The sequence below is a fragment of the Tursiops truncatus genome, chromosome 1, assembly GCF_011762595.2.
Source record: "Tursiops truncatus isolate mTurTru1 chromosome 1, mTurTru1.mat.Y, whole genome shotgun sequence".
Taxonomy (NCBI): Eukaryota; Metazoa; Chordata; class Mammalia; order Artiodactyla; family Delphinidae; genus Tursiops; species Tursiops truncatus.
In genome coordinates, this window is record NC_047034.1 from 101,855,017 (window position 1) to 101,875,126 (window position 20,110).

Below are 20,110 nucleotides of genomic sequence, written 5' to 3' on the forward strand. Positions count from 1 at the left end.
TTTCCCATCCCCCTATCTTTTGGCATCTCTTATATTTTCCATAGTTTCTTAGATTACAGACAGTGACTATACTCAGGAATATATTTGATCCCAGGTATATGAGCTCATTGAAATAGGCTTGGTGGGTTTTTTTAGTATTTTTTTCACCTGCACTAATACCTTCTTCACAAAGAAAACCTATTCTTTTCAACAAGTCTGAAGATCCTTTTCCTTTTACTGTTTCCTTAATACTGTTATGAGGATGTTATCTTTTTCTACCAAGTATGATTTGACTTCCCTGATCTTGGTTCAGACAGTAAAAGTCCTTTTCATTGTTGAGTTTTTTGGTTGACACTGTTTTCCTGCTGTTTTGTTTTGTGTGTCCCTACTTCCAAGCTTGGCGTGGATCTCTAAATTTTCATCTCAACAGTTGCAACCTTTCATTGTTCAGAATAAAACCCTAAGTTTTACCCCCTTTTAGGGTTTCTAGAAGTTACTAGTCATAGTTTCAGATTTGCTCTTTTAAAAAGGTTAATCTTCTGAAACTAAGACTTCCTAAAATCACTGATGTGACACTAATTGTGGCAAATATTCTCTTTCCATGTTTTGAAATGCGATGAAGACACAGGTGCTCTCTCTGACCGATCAGGAACTCAAGCAGAAGCACGGGAAATGCTGACTAGATCAATCTATGTAGTATAGGGAAAGTTCCTATGGATGCAGAGGCTAAGATGGTGTAAAAGCAAAGTCTGTGTAACATAGCTACTGTAGAACAAAGATTAAAATATACAAATTATTACCTTAACTTAAATTCACTGTAAAGAAAGTTAACTTTTTTTCCCTTTAAGAAAGCTTGAGAGAAACTAAAACTAGAATAAAATTTTCAAAACTGCTTTACAAAAATTGTTGCCCAACACAGATGCTTCCATTTGTGGAACCTGGTCATCTACTTTGTATTACCTGGAACTTAGCATATTCAAGAACAAAACCATTATATCTCTTTAGTTCACACAGCAGTAAGAGATAATACTATACACCTTAACTGACCATGAAAAGATTATTTTATTCCATGAAAATATTCTCAACAGAGAACACTATCTTAAACAAAGCATTTACATTAAGAAATCAACATGTGCACAAAAAGAGTAAAAATTACTGAAAAAATTAAAGACTTCTTTTGGACAATTCACATATTCAAATTTAAGAATGATTTAAACTGTGCAAGTACAAATGTCTTTCCTATTGTAATAACCCATACACAGGTTGCACTATTCCACGTGAGGGAACTTGCCTCCTACGGAAGCAAATCCTGCTTTAAGAAAAACAAACAGTAGCTTGAAAAGAACAGTTAGTCCTCGCAAGAAAGCCTTAAACTTTGCCCTCTGTGGCTGTTGCCAAAAAGCACAAGCACCTCAGGCTTTGTACAGAAGACAAACACAGCCAGCTCAGGTTTCCTCTTCATTGCTAACCTTTAAAATAAAAATAGCACTGGATCTGAAAACTACTTTATGTAGTCTGTCAGTACTGAATAATGTCACTTTATATAAATAACCCTGTAACGAGATTTAAAATCTAAAACTTCATAGTTTACTAGCCTTAAAGGTAATACACTATCATGTCAGCTGTGTAATGGGAGTACTTGATCTTACGAAGGCATCGACTTTCACACAATTGTCATTCAGCTTTAGTATAACTGGTAGTACGATTCAAATAACACTGGGAAAAATTATTAAAGCAGTCACACAGTTTCTAAAATATCGCTTGAAATCCAACAATACACAGACCATTTCACGTTCTTTCTTCCTTCAAAACAGTAAAGAACCAAATTAATGAAGCTTCCATGTTACAAATATCCCCCCACCCCCACCCACCTCCCCATTATATGTCACTAAGAAATTAGTTAAGATACAAGTCATTAACAGAATCACAAATGCGAGGGAGGACAACATGAGCAACATGAGCGTAGGGGCACTGATGACAATTATATTTACAAGTATAAACATACAGAAACTCCCATTTTACAAGGAAAAGTGCACATAGATCATTACAAAGTTTCACTAAATTGTATGTGGTTCAAATAAAATCATCACCTGGAAACAGACTATCATTGTAATAATTAAGTGAGAAAACAGTAACCCCAAATTAGAAGACAATGGGAGGGAGGGCCATAAAACTTCTCATAAAAACACTAAGTAAAATGGACTCAGACATGTCTTTAGTTTGATGCGTAAATTTGAAGATGCACCAACAAACATGGTAGAGCTCTAAAAGCCACCTACCGAGGTTGTATCGGCAGCTATAGCAGCACTGCCGAGTTAATGGAGGTCGCACTGAGCTGACACATAAAGCCCTTTGTGGGATACTGTAGTGGTAGTGTTGGCAATCAGCAGATTTAGGCACTCTAGTTTAAGGCAGCGTTTGAATGGAAGCAGCTGACTTCTGACAACAGTCCTTTGTCTTGAGGTGGTGAGTATCTCCTGTGTTTATTATGCCAGGATTTCAGTGCTGACTATAGATTCTTCCCAGACTGAGGTGCTGAAGATGTATCATGTTTCAAAGAGTTCTTTCAACTGGGCTGTAGGCTAGAGCAGAGATGTTTTTTCTTCTGATCATAAATACTTCAGGTTCACAAACTGCTTCTTCATAATGCCAAAACTGGAATGTTTTGCAGTGGGGAAGTTATAGCAGCGTACACAAATACTAGGATGGAAACATTAGTGCTGGAGATGTTTGACAAAGTGATTTGCACTACAAATGTAAAACAAAACAAAGGCTTTGACAAGAACAAGGGATTATAAAGACATGCCTGAAAGATCTAAACCCGATCACTCTAGACATGCAACAGGATGTTAAGCAAGCACAGAGGTGACGCAGGCAGACACTGACAAATGGCAAGGATTCTAACAGACAATGGGTCTAAAAGCCAATTAAACAGAGCTGCGATGGACAGTCCTGTTGGAACAGTCAAAAATGGCAAGGATTCTAACAGACAATGGGTCTAAAAGCCAATTAAAAGAGCTGCAATGGACAGTCCTGTTGGGACAGTCAGATATGACAAACTTAAGGACAGCTCTGCATTCTTTCTGATTTGGATATCAGTAAAATAAATGGAAAAAAAAAAGGTTAGCCATTGTTGGCTTTTTTCCTTTATGTGAATAACTGTAATTGACAAGTTTAAGGGTTGGTATTACAATGATTTTTTAAAACAATGTACGGAAATGCTAATGAAGTTAGTAAAAAAATAATCATGTCTGCATGCACTCATGCAACTTGCTTCTCTCACTCTCTCTGAGCCTGACAACTCTAATACCCTCCCCCCAAAAGCAGCTGCATGTAACCTCCTTCAACATCTTGCCCATTTCCTCAGAAACCCTCTTCAGGAACCTGCAGTCCAGGAGGAAAAAGAAAAGAACAATTACTGAAGACCTTTAGTAAGACCAAAAGGAGTGTTCAGTTTAAAGTGTCCATCCCAAATGTCTCTAAAATCATTTTATAGTCAGCTATTAAAAACACCAAAACATGTTGGAACATGAGCAAAATTAAGGACCAGTCTCTTAATTGCTTCCTCACTTTACTCCCCTACACAACTAGCACTGCACATGTCTTGATTATACAGTGTTTCCAACAAATGCTTATTAAAATTGGAAAAAAAACTCCTAATAATTGACGATTCAGCTAAAATGAGGAAATGCCTTCTGTGATGACAGAGATATATTCCTCCAACCCAGTTAGTGAAAAAAGTCATTTTTTCTTTCAAGCAAAATTTGCCGGTACTTCTCCTCCATGCAAGATTTCCTCTTAGTTTATTTAGAATCCACTTTCCTATGTACAATTGCTAAATGCTAGTATCACTAAAGTGGTATTTCTCAAAAGACATTTAAAGATGAAAAATACAAGCATTAATTTAGAAGAAAGCTTGTACATTATTGAAAATTACTAGAAAACCTGAAAATATCCTTGGGTCTCAAAAGAAAGCCCCACTTAAAGAGCAAGACCAGGCCCGTTTATTTTGCACGTTTCTTGATTAGCCTACTACTAAAACAGATTATGTGTTAGGTGCCTGTTTTCTTCCTTTAGGAAACTGAAGTTGAGAATAAGGACAAAAATGAAAATGATTACATTCGTATTTTATCCAATTAGCCAACTATTATTACATTTTTCCTAGAAACTGTAGCTACAATTTCAAACCCCTAGACCAAACCCCTCTTTTGGGCATCAGCTTTTTATAGCAAGCATTTCAGATCAGTTTTACTTGAGTTCACTACAGTCACTGTGTTTCCTGAAGCAAAGTGTAGAGGGGTAGGGAGCTTTCTATCCTTACCCCTCTACAGGATGGATTCCTGCCCAGTAGATTAAATTTTATGATTTATAAGGCAGAAAAACACAAATCCTTCACACAGACTTAAGCAGGACATAAAGCAAAAGGCATCAATTAAGCTTCACACCAACATCACTCAAATGGTAAAGCGTCACGAGAACAGTTTCTTGTAATAGTCACATCTCTAAGATCGAGCCTACACTCAGCTCACACAGTGAACAATAAATCTTGGATGCCCTTTCAGTTTTCTTATGTTTTCCCACCCATTGACTGTGTTTTCATTTTGTTATCGTTCCTATGTCATACATGTTACAAAGCTGCCGGGTTAGTTTAGATGTAAGTTACTGCACCTTTACTGTTTTTCTCTAGAGTTACATCTATGTATGATGTGGGAACGTAGCCTTCTTCACCATTCTGTCTCCGAGCTCTTGTCCATCCATCACCCTTGTCCTCCTCAATAATGTATAGAACTTCACCTTCTTTCATTGCCAGAGTACCTTCATTATGTCCTAAATGAGCACAAGCATAATTTAAGTATAGCAATAATTTTGAATAAAAGTTACAAATACAACAAAAAACAACGTGGAACCCTACTAGATTTCAATGTAATAGAACTATGAGCCCACTGACTCTCATTACCAACACCTCTATGATGCTTTGTAGTTTACCCAACAGTTTCATATACTTACCTCATTTGAACTGCACAATAACCCGTGAGGCTGGCATTAACAGCAGCACCATGTAACAGATGAAGTATCTGAGCTACAACAACACTGTATGATTTGACAGGGTATGCTAACTCCTATTTCACTACTCCAACTCCTTCCCCAAATTTGAGTGGCACTGTTATCTAGAAAATTCATGAAGTTCAAAATAGTAACAAGACAGTGAGAGGGTTGGAAGAAAGAAGGAAAGAATATAATTTGAGGAGAGAGCAGAGAAAAATACAGGTCCAACTCTGGTGATGGTAGAAGCAGAATGATCATAGCCACAAACTTCCTTCAAAACTTCATCAGCCTCAGGCCTCTCTTTCTTCCCAATCCCTCAACCATTCCCAACCTGCTTAGCAGTAACAGTTTTCACAAATGAATATTTATTTAACATACACTAAATCCTTCCCTTACTCTCTGTAGCTAATTATAGCAAAATCTTATTTAATACTATTTTCTCAGAATGAGCAGCAACTAAAAACTACTCAATTTAAAAACCAAAACAATGGATGGGTAGGGAAGGGCCTTAAATTCATACACCATTTTATAACATCTTCTTTGTAAGGGTGTTACTCTGCTCCTCTGTGAAATGAAGAAAACGATTTTTCAAAGTCCAAGAGAGGGAAGGGTAACTAAAAACCTGTAAGAGAGGGCCACAATGCCTTCCTTCCCTTATAGAGTCTCTCCTCCAACTATCACAGGGGGAAGGATGGCATAGTCAGAAGCTACCACGTTTCCTCCTTCCCTCACCTGAAAATATGGCCTACAGGGTCAGCATATGGTGGTGGCACTCAGCTATGCCATTTGCCTAGTACCTGCCGCTCAACGTTAGCAAGTTACAAGGAACAGCCTGAAGTGATATTTACCAGCCTTCCACTTTCTGGGTTGAGCTACATGCTCAAGCGGCTTCAACTTTGATAAGTACATCAAAGTTGGGAAATTCTGTATCAACCAAAGTTGATAATTAAATAATAATCTTTATTAGGATGCTGATAACATAGGTAATTTTCTTTCAATGTCATGTATGGAAGAAAAATCTCTATACCTGCAATGTAGTTAAAACAAAAATATTCACACTAATGAACTGGGATTATAATTTTCTGGTACTTATAGTTTTCTTATTTAGCTATAAGGACACTACAGTGCATGACTCTGTATGTAGACTTTAAGGAACCAATCTTATCAATTACAGTGTATTAAGAAAATCATACCATCGAAAGGGTAGATAGCTTTGCAGTGTCCAATAGCAGGCAAGGGATCGTCATCTTCAAACTCATCATCAAACTCACTGTGGTGACCATGCTGTTGGGGTGGCCCACGGACTTCTTGGTTTGCATCATCAGTATAGCTTCCCTCAGGGCTATGAAACAAAATTATCTCTAATCAAGTACATGGGAACTTTTTATATTACCTACAAGTTGATCTCCTCAGGATCAATTCAGAGAATCAAATAACCATGACACAGTTCCAAATTAAGTCTTCATTTTCTTAAATGTTGAAATGTGTGTGTGTGTGTGTGTGTGTGGCTTCTAATTCAAAATGCTTTTGTTGAATTTCCTGAAATTAAAAATTAAAAGATTACAATGTTCTAGGCACATAACATGTATTCAGTAAGTATGTCTCATTATCACTGGGTCCAGAGATAAAATGGAAAAATGTCATGGACATTTGGTTTTTATCATCCTGGATTCATCACCCCCTCTTTTTTCAAGAAAACCCTAAAATTGCTTAGGGGACCCACCCAGACCCATGTTCAGTTCACAGGCTTCAGGTAGAGTTGCTCTGTCCTGGTTCCAGAGGGTCCATCTTAGCACAGAACTTGTATGACCAGAGTGAATAGTTCACTAGTAGGCATGTAACCCAGTAAGATATGAGAGATACACAAAGACTTTTGCTTGGGACTGTTCAGAGAAGCTCCCTTCCTTTTCCACTGGACGTGAACCTGGAGAAATATGAGCTTAAGAGCTTTGGAAGATCACCATGTAGAGCCTTTAAATGAAGCCAACACAGTGTAAAGCAAAACTGGAAGGTGGAGAGAAACGGAGTACTGAAGATATCATCTGAGTTCCTAGATCAAGCTCTCCCTGAAGTCAGCCAATAAAATCCCTTTTCAGTTTAAGCCAGTATGGGTAGAGTATTCATCCTGTCACTGAAAACCAAAAGACTCCTAGTAAAATTAATTTCCAATTAATCATGTTAAGAGGAAAGTTAGTAACTAAGAAAATCCCAGAAAGCAGGTAATCCAAAGGCATTTTTTCTGTAAATTTTTACTTCAAAAAGAGAAAAAAATGTTGATTTTGCTAAAGAATCAAATGACTGAATAATATTTTCATAATTTGCATGATGAGATTTAGCAGTACTTTCAGTATACCTGGAAGCCAAGTTCTTAATAACACAAACCAGAGGGACTAGATTATTTTAATCTAGGGTTTACCTAATAACAAAAACCAGTGTATTTGTGACTATCTCTTGATATATTAAGGATATATACTTTCAAAAAGTGATAATGGAGAGGAAGAGAAGGAGAAATTAACATTTGTCAAGCACATACTAGCACAGGTATTTTACTAGTAGGTGCTTTATGTACGCTATTTCAGTGGTCCCCAACCTTTTTGGCACCAGGGACCGGTTTCGTGGAAGACAATTTATCCAGGGACCGGGGCGGGGGTGGGGGGACGGGATGGTTCAGGTGGTAATGAGAGTGATGGGGGTGGCAGATGAAGCGTCACTCACCAGCCCACCCGCCGCTCACCTCCTGCTGTGCGCCACCCCTGCAGTTGGGGACCCCTACATTATTTCATTCATTACTAATAACCCTGTATGACAGGTATTTTAATCTTTATTTTATATTTTAGGAAACTGAGACTCAGGGAGCATTAAAAATGAACTGCTAAATGTGGAGGGGAGGGATAAATCAGGATCTTGGGATTAACACACACACACTACTATATATAAGACAGATAACCAACAAAGACCCACTATGTAGCACAGAGGACTCCACTCAATATTCTGTGATAACCTATATGAGAAAAAAATCTGAGAATGAATATATGTATATGTATAACTGAATCACTTTGCTGTACACCTGAAACACACTGTAAATCAACTATAATCCAATAAAATTTTTTAAAAAATGAATTTGCTCAATTACAATGTAATTAGGTAGTAAACCAATATTTGATACTAGATCTCTCAAATTGTTCTCTAAGGTGAATCCAAATTTGTTGGATTTTATTATGAGGGGGAAAAAAAACATTTACCCAAAGGGAGAAAATGTCACAAATGGTATGAAAACATGGAAATTTAGTAAAATGCCTTTTGGAAGCTCTGATCCAATTTAACAATATGAATTTTTTTCCTTCACAAAACTTTGAGTAATTTGACAGTTAAATTTTTCTTTGGCATAAGCTACCCAACTCCATCTAAACCTAAAGGCAATCTTCCCAGGCCTGGGGAGCCTATGCCTCTAGACCACAGCTCCCAGAATTTTCCAAGTTCCTACCTCTCTGTTTGTAGACGCATTACAAACTAGAACTGAGCAGCAATATGAAATCTCATACTTCACCTGTAGCTATTATAAAGAAACAGAAAATTATTTAGGTTCAAAGATTGAGTTATTAAAAGCCAAACTTGTAGGAAAAAAGAGAACTGTATGAAGTTTAGGACAAAACAGTGAGAAAAGTTTGGGGTAAAAGGAGGAAATACAAATAAAATGCAAAAAATAACCTTTCTCGTCCCTGTGTTACAAGGTGATTTATGTCACTGCTATGTCTTCTGTCTCCTCTTCCACCTGTTTTGCCTTCAACTTCAGACAGCCAAGCCTTAGGGAAAAAACAAAACTAAGCTCAATAAATATATATATACATATTTTAATTTATTTACTTTTTGTTTTATTTTCTATTTTTGGCTGTGTTGGGTCTTCGTTGCTGCACGTGGGCTTTCTCTAGTTGCAGCGAGTGGGGGCTACTCTTCGTTGTGGTGTGCGGGCTTCTCATTGCGGTGGCTTCTCTTGTTGCGGAGCACAGGCTCTAGGCGCGTGGGCTTCAGTACTTGTGGCTCACGGGCTCTAGAGCGCAGCCTCAGTAGTTGTGGCACACGGGCTTAGCTGCTCTGAGGCATGTGGGATCTTCCCGGACCAGGGCTCGAACCTGTGTCCCCCACATTGGCAAGCGGATTCTTAACCACTGCACCACCAAGGAAGCCCAATGTATATATTTTAAAGCTCATAAAATATTCTACATTTAAAATGTGCTTTGGGTCTTTATAATTATGTAATTCTTAGAGAAGGGAAACCTTTATTTCAATTTGGTCAATGATCAACTTGATAGCTGATTAAAAACATAGTACGTTTAGTTTTACATAAAGTTTTAAATAAGGAAAAAAACTTCAACGAGGGATTAATTCTCAAGATTATGATACCTGAACTTCCCTGGTGGCGCAGTGGTTAAGAAGCTGCCTGGCAATGCAGGGGACACAGGTTTGATCCCTGGTCCATGAAGAGCCCACATGCCACACAGCAACTAAGCCCATGCACCACAACTACTGAGCCTGCACTCTAGAGCCCATGAGCCACAACTACTGAGCCTGTGCACCACAACTACTGAAGTCCATGTGCCCTAGAACCTGCACGTTGCAACTACTGAGCCAACGCGCTGCAATTACTGAAGCCTACGTGCTCTAGGGCCCGCACGCTGCAACTACTGAGCCCGCATGCTGTAACTACTGAAGTCTGCGCCTACAGCCCGTGCTCCGCAGAAAGAGAAGCCACCGCAATGAGAAGCCTACGCACGGCAACAAAGAGTAGCCCCCATGTACCACAACTAGAGAAAGCCCTCGCGCAGCAACAAAGACGCAACTCAGCCAACAGAAAAAAAAAAGAAAGATTATGATACCTTACTTTTAGATTATGGTACCTTACTTTTAGATCATAATGATACCTTACTTTTAGATCATAAACTCTAAAATAAAGTATTTGAAGATAATTCTAGCAAAACCCAATCTATCATAATGAAGTTTATAAAAATGAACTTATCTTAGACAACTGCTAAATAACAAATCTACCTCATTCTTGTGGATTTCCATTCGCAGGCGGTCAATGTTATTCATGGTCTCTGCTAATTTAGGCTGCAAACTCCCTGGGTCCCCCATTTGTGGATTTTTCTCATATACATCTTTCATTTTGTTGAGTGCTTCTCTGAAAACGAGCAGGAAGACATAAAATTAAACATTTACTTTACATGTTCCCAGATAAAAGAGTTTCATTTGATTCTGGGGACTCACATGCAGCCTAATCGTAAAAGTCGTATCTCTTTAACTTTAATCAAACATTACCTGATTGAAGATAATCTGCACGAAGCTGATCATGTATATAGTTAGTAATTTATGGAGGCAGTCTTTTAAAACATTTAGAATTAAAAAAAAATGATTTCATTTCTCATTTCTTGCTTCCTAAATGAGATTATATATATTTAATCAAGGACTGAAAGAATATTCCTCAATATTGTTAAACTCATCATGTCCCAAATCAAACTCATCATATTCTCATCCAGGCACATTATTCCACTGGTGTTCCTTATCTTAGTTCACAGCATCATCAACCTCCCACTCATCTATACCATCTTTAACTTGCCCCTCTCCCTCTAAATTCAAGTCATTCATCCTCTTCACTTCTCTAATCATATCACTATTACCATATCACTATTATATCACTATATATGCCTCAATTAGCTCTCCTTGGCTCTAACATCTGACATTACTAACACTCCTTAATATTCTTTTCTTTCTTGATTTCCTGGAGGTTACATTTTCTTTTCCCTTCCCTTCACCTCTGTCCCATTATTTCCCTCACTGATTCCTTCTCTTCTGTTTATCCTTTAAATGTGTTACATAAAATGACAGAAATTTCTTCTCATCTCATCCTACAGTTCTCCTTTTTAAGGTTGATCTCTTAATGCTTTGTTTTTTCCAGTTTTATTGAGACAAAATTGACTATTTTAATTATCACCTATCTTCAGATCATTCTCAAGTATGAATCTCTTCAATCACTCATGTCAGAGTTTAAGCTCCAATTTTATCTTCAGTGTAAAAGCAGGTAGTAAGTTACCAATCCACTGTAATAACCCTTTATTCATCATATATAAATCTCTATATTCATTAAAACAAAACTGAACTAAAAGAAACTTTTAATAAAATTGAAAAAAAATTAAAGCTACGAATGAATCTGAAGCTGTAAGTAATCAAACACTGTTTTCCAACATTCTTGCAGCAAACAAAATAATTATAACCTCAGATTTCTATTGAGCTCAATTTATATACTAAAGCAAAATAAAAATTTATCAAAATATAAGAGGTAGTTAGTGTTGGTGAAACTACCCTTGATAATCATCAAACTATTTTGAAAATTTATGGAAGGCATAAATATATACTATTAGCATCCAATAAGTAACCTGCAACCTAAGAAACTCTAACATTTCATTTTAAAAATATGACAGAGCACAATTTTCCAAAGTTTAGGACTGTATTTTTCCCTCAAAAGATATTTCAGTTAGGATGTATAATTTTTAAGCCTTTTATACATCACATTTAAACATATCATTCAAAGTAGACTCTGAAAGGAATAATGATGGCAGACAGAACTTAATGGGAAAATACTTTTGGTCTGATTCTTTTTGTAGTTCTCTGTTAAGTTCATCGATGCGCTGCTGTAGTTTTTTACGTCTCTGTTCTGGTGGCAGATGACTGAAATCTTCTAGTGCTGGGCCCTGAAAAGAGAATCTAAATCATTATAAAAGATATATTCATGAAATTTTATTTCTAAAATATACTCACTATAAAGTAAGAATATATATCAATTTTAAGTTTAATTTCAAATTAGCCCCAAACACCTCCTTTTAAGAAAAAGAAATCTACATAGATACGTATGTGTATGTTAATTAAAACAATCGTATTGAAGAAAGAGCTCAGATGCCAGTCACTTTTTAAAAAATCATGAAATAGAATAGGTAAAAATATCAGCAGATACAGATAATTGGTAATTACCAGTATAACATTATATTCAGGTCTCGGCAGAGTTAAAATAAATACAGATGAACCTTCTTACAGCAATAACAATGAAATGGAAACACGTAACATTTCTCACTTATACAAAGTATTTTTTATATAACATACTGCACCACATTCCCAAATCAAATCTATTGCCGTGATACTCGGGATATTACAAATGTTCAGACTGAAAATATGAAAAGTTTATATAACTGAGTTAAACAACTTACCTCATAAAGGCAATATAACTAATGAAAAATATTTTAATATTACACTGTCTTTAATGATTGTATTTATTAAACCATTCATTAGAACCGAAACATACTTGATCATTAAAAAATAAAAGGTAGAACTATCCACCAAGTGAAATGTAAGTAGAAACTACATTCCAATAAGGAATTTATTTTCAATTATCCTTTGTACAACCAAATAGCATACCTCAGTTGTTCTTGAAATAAAGATATAATCCAAAGAAAGATAAAATCCTTATTTAGGAAGGATGCTTAATGTCTAAAAATTTTTTAATGTTTTGATATTCAAGAAACTATATCATTTAAGAAACAGTTCTAGTATTTAGATGTAACTTCTGATTCAAATGATGTCTTTCTCCTCTTAAATGCTAATCATGTCATTGTTACCGTAGTTATCTTATTAGAGAGTATACAACCAGACCAATGTTAGCAACTATTGATTCCATTTAACATGAGCCCATATTTATGTAAGATTTTACATACTCAAAAATTGCTGACATTATTCTTCATTTTTCTCTTTAAAATGGGGATTTTAAGAATATGCAATTCAATTTAAGTGTTGCTGAAGTGAGCTCCCACAACAAATGCATCCTTGCTCCTTGAACCACTGACTCCTATAACACATCTAAATAGCTTTATTTCACCATCTATAAGAGTGCTTCCCTTGCTTTTAAAAAAGATAAAACTCACTTTTCAGGTAAGCCATGATCAAATGTAACATTTAATTCATAAGAAAATTTTCTGCAAATGGCCTAAACATTATGGACATTCAACAAGCCTGTCTAAAAAAAAAAAAAGGAGGACATCTTTTCTAAGTGGCTTTTGTATTTTAATCTACCAGTCACCAGAAATAAAAATCTGTCAATCACCCAAATCTGACCTAAATAAACAAATGGCAAAATTTCCTATAAGGTGCCTTTAAATTTAGTGGTCAATTATCAATGTAAGTTGTCAGATTTAATCTAATTTGGGGTACAGGTATATAATAGTTTGAAAACTATTATATTGTGCCAAAAGTAAAACTTTCTTATTTATATTTTTAAATTTAATGAAATGAAAAAACACATTTCAATATTGTTTTTTTGATAGTATTGTAATAAACTCACAATTACCTATAAGTAAATCCTCCAGATTTCCACTTATCATTAATCGAACTTGTTCTCAAATTTATTAACAGCAGATAGCTAGGTACTTGCATTTTTAATATCCCATTTTGACATTATAACATATTCCTTTATAGAATATGAGAACTAAACTCACTCTATTTCCTATGGCTGTAAAGGAGACTCTGAGACATTTAAAAACCTCTCCTACTACATGGGAATTCATAAAAGGCCAAACTGCAATAGTCTGAAAAAGACTCATTTGTTTTCCAAAAATGAGAAACTACATAGGCACCCAATAATTTTTACATTAGGTCTTCACAATGCAGTTCCATTAATTTGTTTGAAACATATGTATAAAGGAACATCACACACATGCACAAGCACACATGCGCACACACACACGATATTTAAGTTATTTGTGCTTTTATTCCCATTCATTAGTAGACAAGAAGAAAGCACTGACTCTCTAATGAAACGAGCAAGAAATCTTTCTTTCTTACATTTTGGAAAATCTAATGATTCTTGTGATAAACTACAAATCAAACTTATATGATCTTTTTAAAGAGTGTTAAGAAAAATCATTTTTGTTTAATTTTTCTTTTGTAAAAACATAAACTTTTGTTCTACCATGTAACTTTTAAAATGACGTTTAACTATAATTTCATTCTCTGTAACATGACAAAGACTCCACCCAATAACATTTAAGAACTTAATGAGTTACAGTTAACCACATTATTATTAAATTTTATGACATCAGAGGTACTGGCATGTGTTGGACTATGGATTAAATTATAAAAAGAAAAGACATACAAGGTAACATGTGGGGATGTACGTTACCACTTTGTTTTGAATTAAACAAAACAATGTTTTGTGATTATTTAATGTTGGCACAGTATATAGATCAGCACATAAGGCTTACCATCTTCACCGACCACTGAATAGTTCAATGGAAAACAGAAAGAAATGGTATATTATTCACATGAAACCATAATACAGAAGATGCAATAACTTATTTTTTTTTACAATATTAAAATAAATCATGTACATTTCACAATCCAAACAATTATGCCAGAAAAACAATTTTAACCACACTTTTGGGAAAGTAAATTACTTGCAAAAAAATATATACACTGATGATAATGGGCAGATATTTTCCAAGTGCAACTGAAACGCAAAAGTAAATAGTAATCATTCTATCAGTAAACACGTATTTTCTTCTTTAAAAAACAATTTTTACATAAGTGGATTTCACTTACATAGCTGTTCACTCTCAAAATACTAATATTTGAAAAGGTGAATATAAAAGATTTAATATTAGCCATTTAAAATAAATATTAGATGTAGTATTAAAGAATGGAATACTTTTCCCAATGCATTAAACAAAACACCATTATCTGAATTATTATAGTTCAAAATACTGTTTTGAATTTAAATATACTATGGGTCAGTAAGGGTAACATTTCTACTTTAGTTTTAAGGTGCTATTTTTAATGTACGGACACATTAAAAAACACACTATTATCAAAATAATAATGAGTCACCCAGATTCAAGTTTCCCATACATATTTGCTAATGGACACAAACATACGGGTTGACTTTTGCTTTGAAGATATAGCTTCCATTTCTCAGTTTTCATTCTGAAATCCATGTGCTCGAAAAGCAACACTAAAAATACATAACTTCAATTTTTAGAAAACTGGTTAAAATTTATTCTTTCTGAAAATGTGAAATGACATAGCACAAAGTCCTCTCATATTGTGAATATATATATGCATATTTATATATCACCCACATTCTATGAGTTACCAGGATTCTGCAACTGGCACTGCATCTGTCTGCCATCCACACGTGTATACATGCACATGCGTGCGCACAAACACTCACACACACATTGTGACCCATAATACTCGGTAGAGCTTTGCAAAGTTCATCTTCATATCCATTTCATTTGTTTAGCGACCTCTAAAATTTTTACTTGTCCCTATTTTCTAAGTCATGATGTTTTAGAGAATATGGAAGATGTCAGGTAGAACTTCACATAAAAAATATAGATTTTAATAAATAGCTGACAAAAATATCTACCCTTTATCTCTGATGAACTGGCCATATATATTAATGGTTACGATGATAAGAAAAGATGACATACGCTATCCATTATCTTTCCAAATTAAGCTTAACATTCTTTAGACTGTCAGTAGTTTCAGGGAACAAAAACCACAACTTATTTTGCTATGACAAAATTCCTGGTAAGAAGATTAGAAGGTTTAAATTTTAAAAAGATATTTATGGTCTTCTATAAATATTATTAAAACAAAATCATATAGATGATAAACAAAATAGGTAAAGCATTTGAATTTATCTTTTATGATAATCTCCACCAGCTAAATTTCTAAGTGATACAAATTATTTTTTCAGTTTCTATATTAATAGTTTTAGAGAAAACAATAATATAATTATAACTGAAATATCAAATGCTTCAGTTTTTAGCTAACCTAGTTTTACTATCAATTAGAAAATAAATTCACAGTTCATTAACCTTAGATTTGGGGATATTAAAAACTAAAGTTCTTTGTAAAATATTAGAAATATATTTTGTCTTTTTTTTTAAGCAATTCACGTTCAATAGAGAAATACTATACTCTCATATGCAATTTTCATATCCCTGTAACTAGAAAATTTCACATACCCACTATATCTTAATAAATACATAAGGAACCTAAAAAGGAAATCAGTCAGGCAATTCAAATTATTATGTGTATTTAAGTTAAAGACAGGAAAATCCTGAGAACTGTATTCTGGATAAATAAAAGCTTACAAAAATGACTCTAGAAGTCTATAATATCATGAACAATTTAAAAGGAAAACATGGACTTGATACTGCTAGATAAATATACTTCTAAAAAAAAAACAAGGAGTACCCAGTAAGCTCCAATGAAGTAGTTATAGAGTAAAAATTATTCATTTTTATATTAAGTAGTTAAGTTTGGGTGTGCACCAAATATCTATTTAAGGTTAGACCTTGATGTCACAGAAGGAAATTATAAACCCTCATCCCTCAGAGAAAGTCTACCAGTACCACCATCAAATTCAAAAACACTGGTCCAATATAACATTTCTCATATCCTTAAAGATACTGCAAACTGTATACAATAGGTTTTCTTAAGAATGAGAGAAAAAGAAATTATAAATTTTTAGAAAAGCCAAAAGCAGGTACTTAGGAAAAATGATGTAACAAATATAGCTCAAAACAAGAGTTTCTGCTTTGAATGGTACAACTCATCAGCTTTATGAAACCTTAAGACTTTGTAAGTTTAATGGACTTACATGGAAATCCATGTAAAAACACATAAACTGGCTTCTTAAAGCTTATCTTCTTTTTCTATATTGAGAAAATTCTTAAGTGGAAGAAAACATAATTTCGAAATAGTATCTAGTAAACTACCAAATACCAATCAAAATAGAAAGAAACTTCTCAATGCCAAGGTAATAAACTTTACTTCCTGCTCTATTCTCCAATCTCTAGTTAGTCTGTCATATTTTCCATCTTGCATACTGCTTTTTTCTTTGGCATGATAACTAATAATAAAAGTGGGACCATTTTGGCCTTCTGGAACTAGCCCCCCACCCCCCCGCCAAATGTACTAATATTTTAAATTAAAGCAATATGTGGAAATACGAGAAGTAATGACCCCACAGATACTTTTAAGTTCTACGGTTATAAAATTCTACCAATAGATTTATTCAATAACAATGAAGATGGCACAGATTTAAGCTTCTCTCTCCAGGGCTCCCAGTTCTAACTGCCTAAACTTTTTTCAAAGAATTATATTTACTTCATACCTCTATGACTATACTGTGTAGGGTACTGTAACTGGGCCTGGTAGACTCGATATGTAGGACACATATGTGATTACAAAAATATGGCTACTAGAAATTACTATTTGTACTTTCTCATGATTTATGAAAAAGCATAATATTTAATGAAGTCTAAGTCATCAAAGAGAAGAAAGATGGGAATTAATTCTACTCTATTGTTCAGGCAATAGAAATCCCACGTATGATTTCTTAAAGTCTTTTAAAACAAGTGATAAGAGCTTTGAAAAGTGATAACAGGCACCTATGGTGCTTGTAGGTATAATACAGACTCATTCACAGGGACTTTTCAAAATGTCACGAAATTAACCTATATCATTCACATACAGAATTAGAAAAGGTAGACGCAAAGAAGTTCATGTCATTATAGGAAAAAAGGAAGTCCCAAAAAGAACATAATACACTAGGATATTTCTGCTGCACTACTGATACCAATTGTTTGTCATACTGTTTCAATGGAAATGTAAATAATAATGTAATCTTGCCCTAAATTAATGTATCTTGTCCACATGTGGCCAGAAGAGAAACCCAACTAAAGCAATTTGAAGATAGAAAGGGCTACAAACAGTGAGAAACACACAGGCTAGACAGAGAAGGAAAAAGAAGAAAGAAATGAAAGGGAGAGAAGGAACAGAGGGAGAGAGGAAGGGAGGAGAAGCAGGGAAAGGAAAGGAAGAGAGAGGGATTGCAAGGAAGAGTGAGTCCAAGAGTGAGTGTATTGCTGTTAATGATTAGAGTTCTTATGACACTACTAGACTCTCAGTTCTCATTGGTGGAGTATCACACCTATGTTTTTTATATGTCCAAACAAATGCTCATACAAATCTCATAAATGTATCTAAATTATGAGCTATGAATATTACAAACACGGTCTTAAAATCAGATCATAAAAGAAATTAGACTAACATAATGAAGTAACACTAATTTATCAGTAGTATAACAGTTGTTGCTAAGAAACAATTTAGTATTTGCTTTTTACTATTCTAAAACTTTTCATTTGCAGAGTATATTTAGTTTTAAGTAAATGCCAAAGGCTAGCCTATTGGGGGAAAAAAAGGAAATATTTGGTAAAAAATACTTCCTGTAACAATTACTCAATACAAATTCCATATAACCATTACTCAATAATATCTAGCATTTTTATAGGCTTTACAACTTACAAAGTACTTTCTAATATATTATCTTAATTGATCTACAATCTTGATATTTAACATGCCTATCTTTGATTTTTTATTTAACTATTGGAAACTGTGTTTTATGCTTCTGAAAGTAGGGCCATTAAAATTAAAATAGAACTTGATTTTTTTTGCCAACAAAATAATACTTTATAAGTTCGCAGAGGTCATTAGTGACAAATTATTACATGAGTAACTCCAGTGACAAATTACTGAAAGTCTTAAAAATGTAAATACATTACAAGACAATGGCGAACATATGACTTCACATAAACAACAACAACAAAAAAAATAGCTAATATGATGGTACCCAGCACCCTCTTTATAATACCATTCTTTTATGGGTGAGCATTTCAAATGTTATAAAGAGGAGTTGTTTTTAACTTGAGGGCGGCTATACTTAATTCTGTCGTGTTTTAAACTACATATATATAGGAGAGAGCCTTATAATGAGGGTGGAGAGTATTAAAAGCCACAGTACACACACAATAGGCCATCATGCATTTTAACCCATTATTAAACTTACCCCTCTTTTGAGACTTCTGAAAGAAGGAATTCTGGGCTTCCCTGTTTTTATTTCATTCATACAATAATGCACGGGCTCAATGGAGAATGTGAGAAACTGGGACCCATTAGGAGTACTGGATGTGAATAAACTAGTAGGGGTTAAGGGTGGGGACTGTGGCTAATATGGAAATAAAGAAAGGAATCAATAAGCCAAATGTGCATAGCTTTTTTTCCTAAATGAAAATTCTATTTTTGGCAACATACTTTTTACAAAATATATCTCAAATAAAGTTTTCTATAAAAATATTATAAGAAAGTTAACATAGCTTTGCCAAAACTGTCATTTTAAAAAGTCAAATTTACTTTTAAAAATGTACCACTTCATCACTTTTTTACAAGCTGACAGACTGAAAATATAGAGTGTATACAAATTATAAGGTTAGAGAGAGCAATATGACCTAGACAAAAAAATTCTCTTCCGATTTCTAGAATATTAGCACCACCTAGTTAGTTATACTTAACCTATAATACTTGTCAGAGATAAAGGCAGCAGCTACAGTTAAAGTTATCTAAATAGTCAATGTCTATTAAAATAAAATATTAAAATTGTAACTGATTATCATAAATAGGCAAAATAATTTCATTACGTTGTGGCTTTCCTCTCAAAACTGTTTCTATTTCATCCCTGTTGCACCTCTTTTTTTAAAAAAAATTTCAGTATTCCTTGTTTTTCTAAGCTCTCCTAGCTACTCTGATCTGACTTTAAAAAAAGTCTCACCTCTCAACTTCTCAATGGGACAATATTATGAAAAGCATGAATAAAGCTTGAGTTAATTATAATTGTGCTTTTAAAGATATTTACAGGTATATTATAATGAGTTAAATTTTATCTACATTCGTATGTCAAGATCAGAAAAATGAATTAAAATAATCATGTATACTTTAATACAGAACATCAGATTAAAATACGTATCTATTCTCCTGATTATGACACTTTATAGTCATTAAATTGATAAGAAGATTAAGCACACATCTATTCCATTTGCTCACCTGCTGAGCTAAATTTATCTATCTAAAATAAACAGCACATCAAAAGATGGGTTTCAACAGGAGGTTAAGAGAGATTCTCTTAGTAAACTAGAGATTTTTT

The 20,110-nt window shown here is 34.2% G+C and overlaps 1 protein-coding gene across 5 annotated transcripts in view; it reads right to left on the reverse strand.

The window, feature by feature from the left end:
* Window positions 1-1,022: 1,022 nt before the first annotated feature.
* Window positions 1,023-20,110, reverse strand: part of FNBP1L (formin binding protein 1 like) — a 120,455-nt gene continuing 101,367 nt past the window's right edge. For 3 of the 5 annotated variants that reach the window (XM_073810965.1, XM_073810977.1, XM_073810975.1), the window contains 5 exons: window positions 11,659-11,768; window positions 10,069-10,201; window positions 8,734-8,828; window positions 6,219-6,367; window positions 1,023-4,806 (listed from right to left, as the gene is read on the reverse strand). In XM_073810965.1, the coding sequence (XP_073667066.1) occupies window positions 4,628-4,806; window positions 6,219-6,367; window positions 8,734-8,828; window positions 10,069-10,201; window positions 11,659-11,768 (666 nt within the window). In that variant the 3' untranslated portion in view covers window positions 1,023-4,627. Of the gene's footprint in view, window positions 4,807-6,218; window positions 6,368-8,733; window positions 8,829-10,068; window positions 10,202-11,658; window positions 11,769-14,324; window positions 14,340-18,979; window positions 19,139-20,110 lie in introns of all 5 variants that reach the window. The other 2 variants (XM_073810984.1, XM_019919802.3) reach the window with 2 other exon arrangements.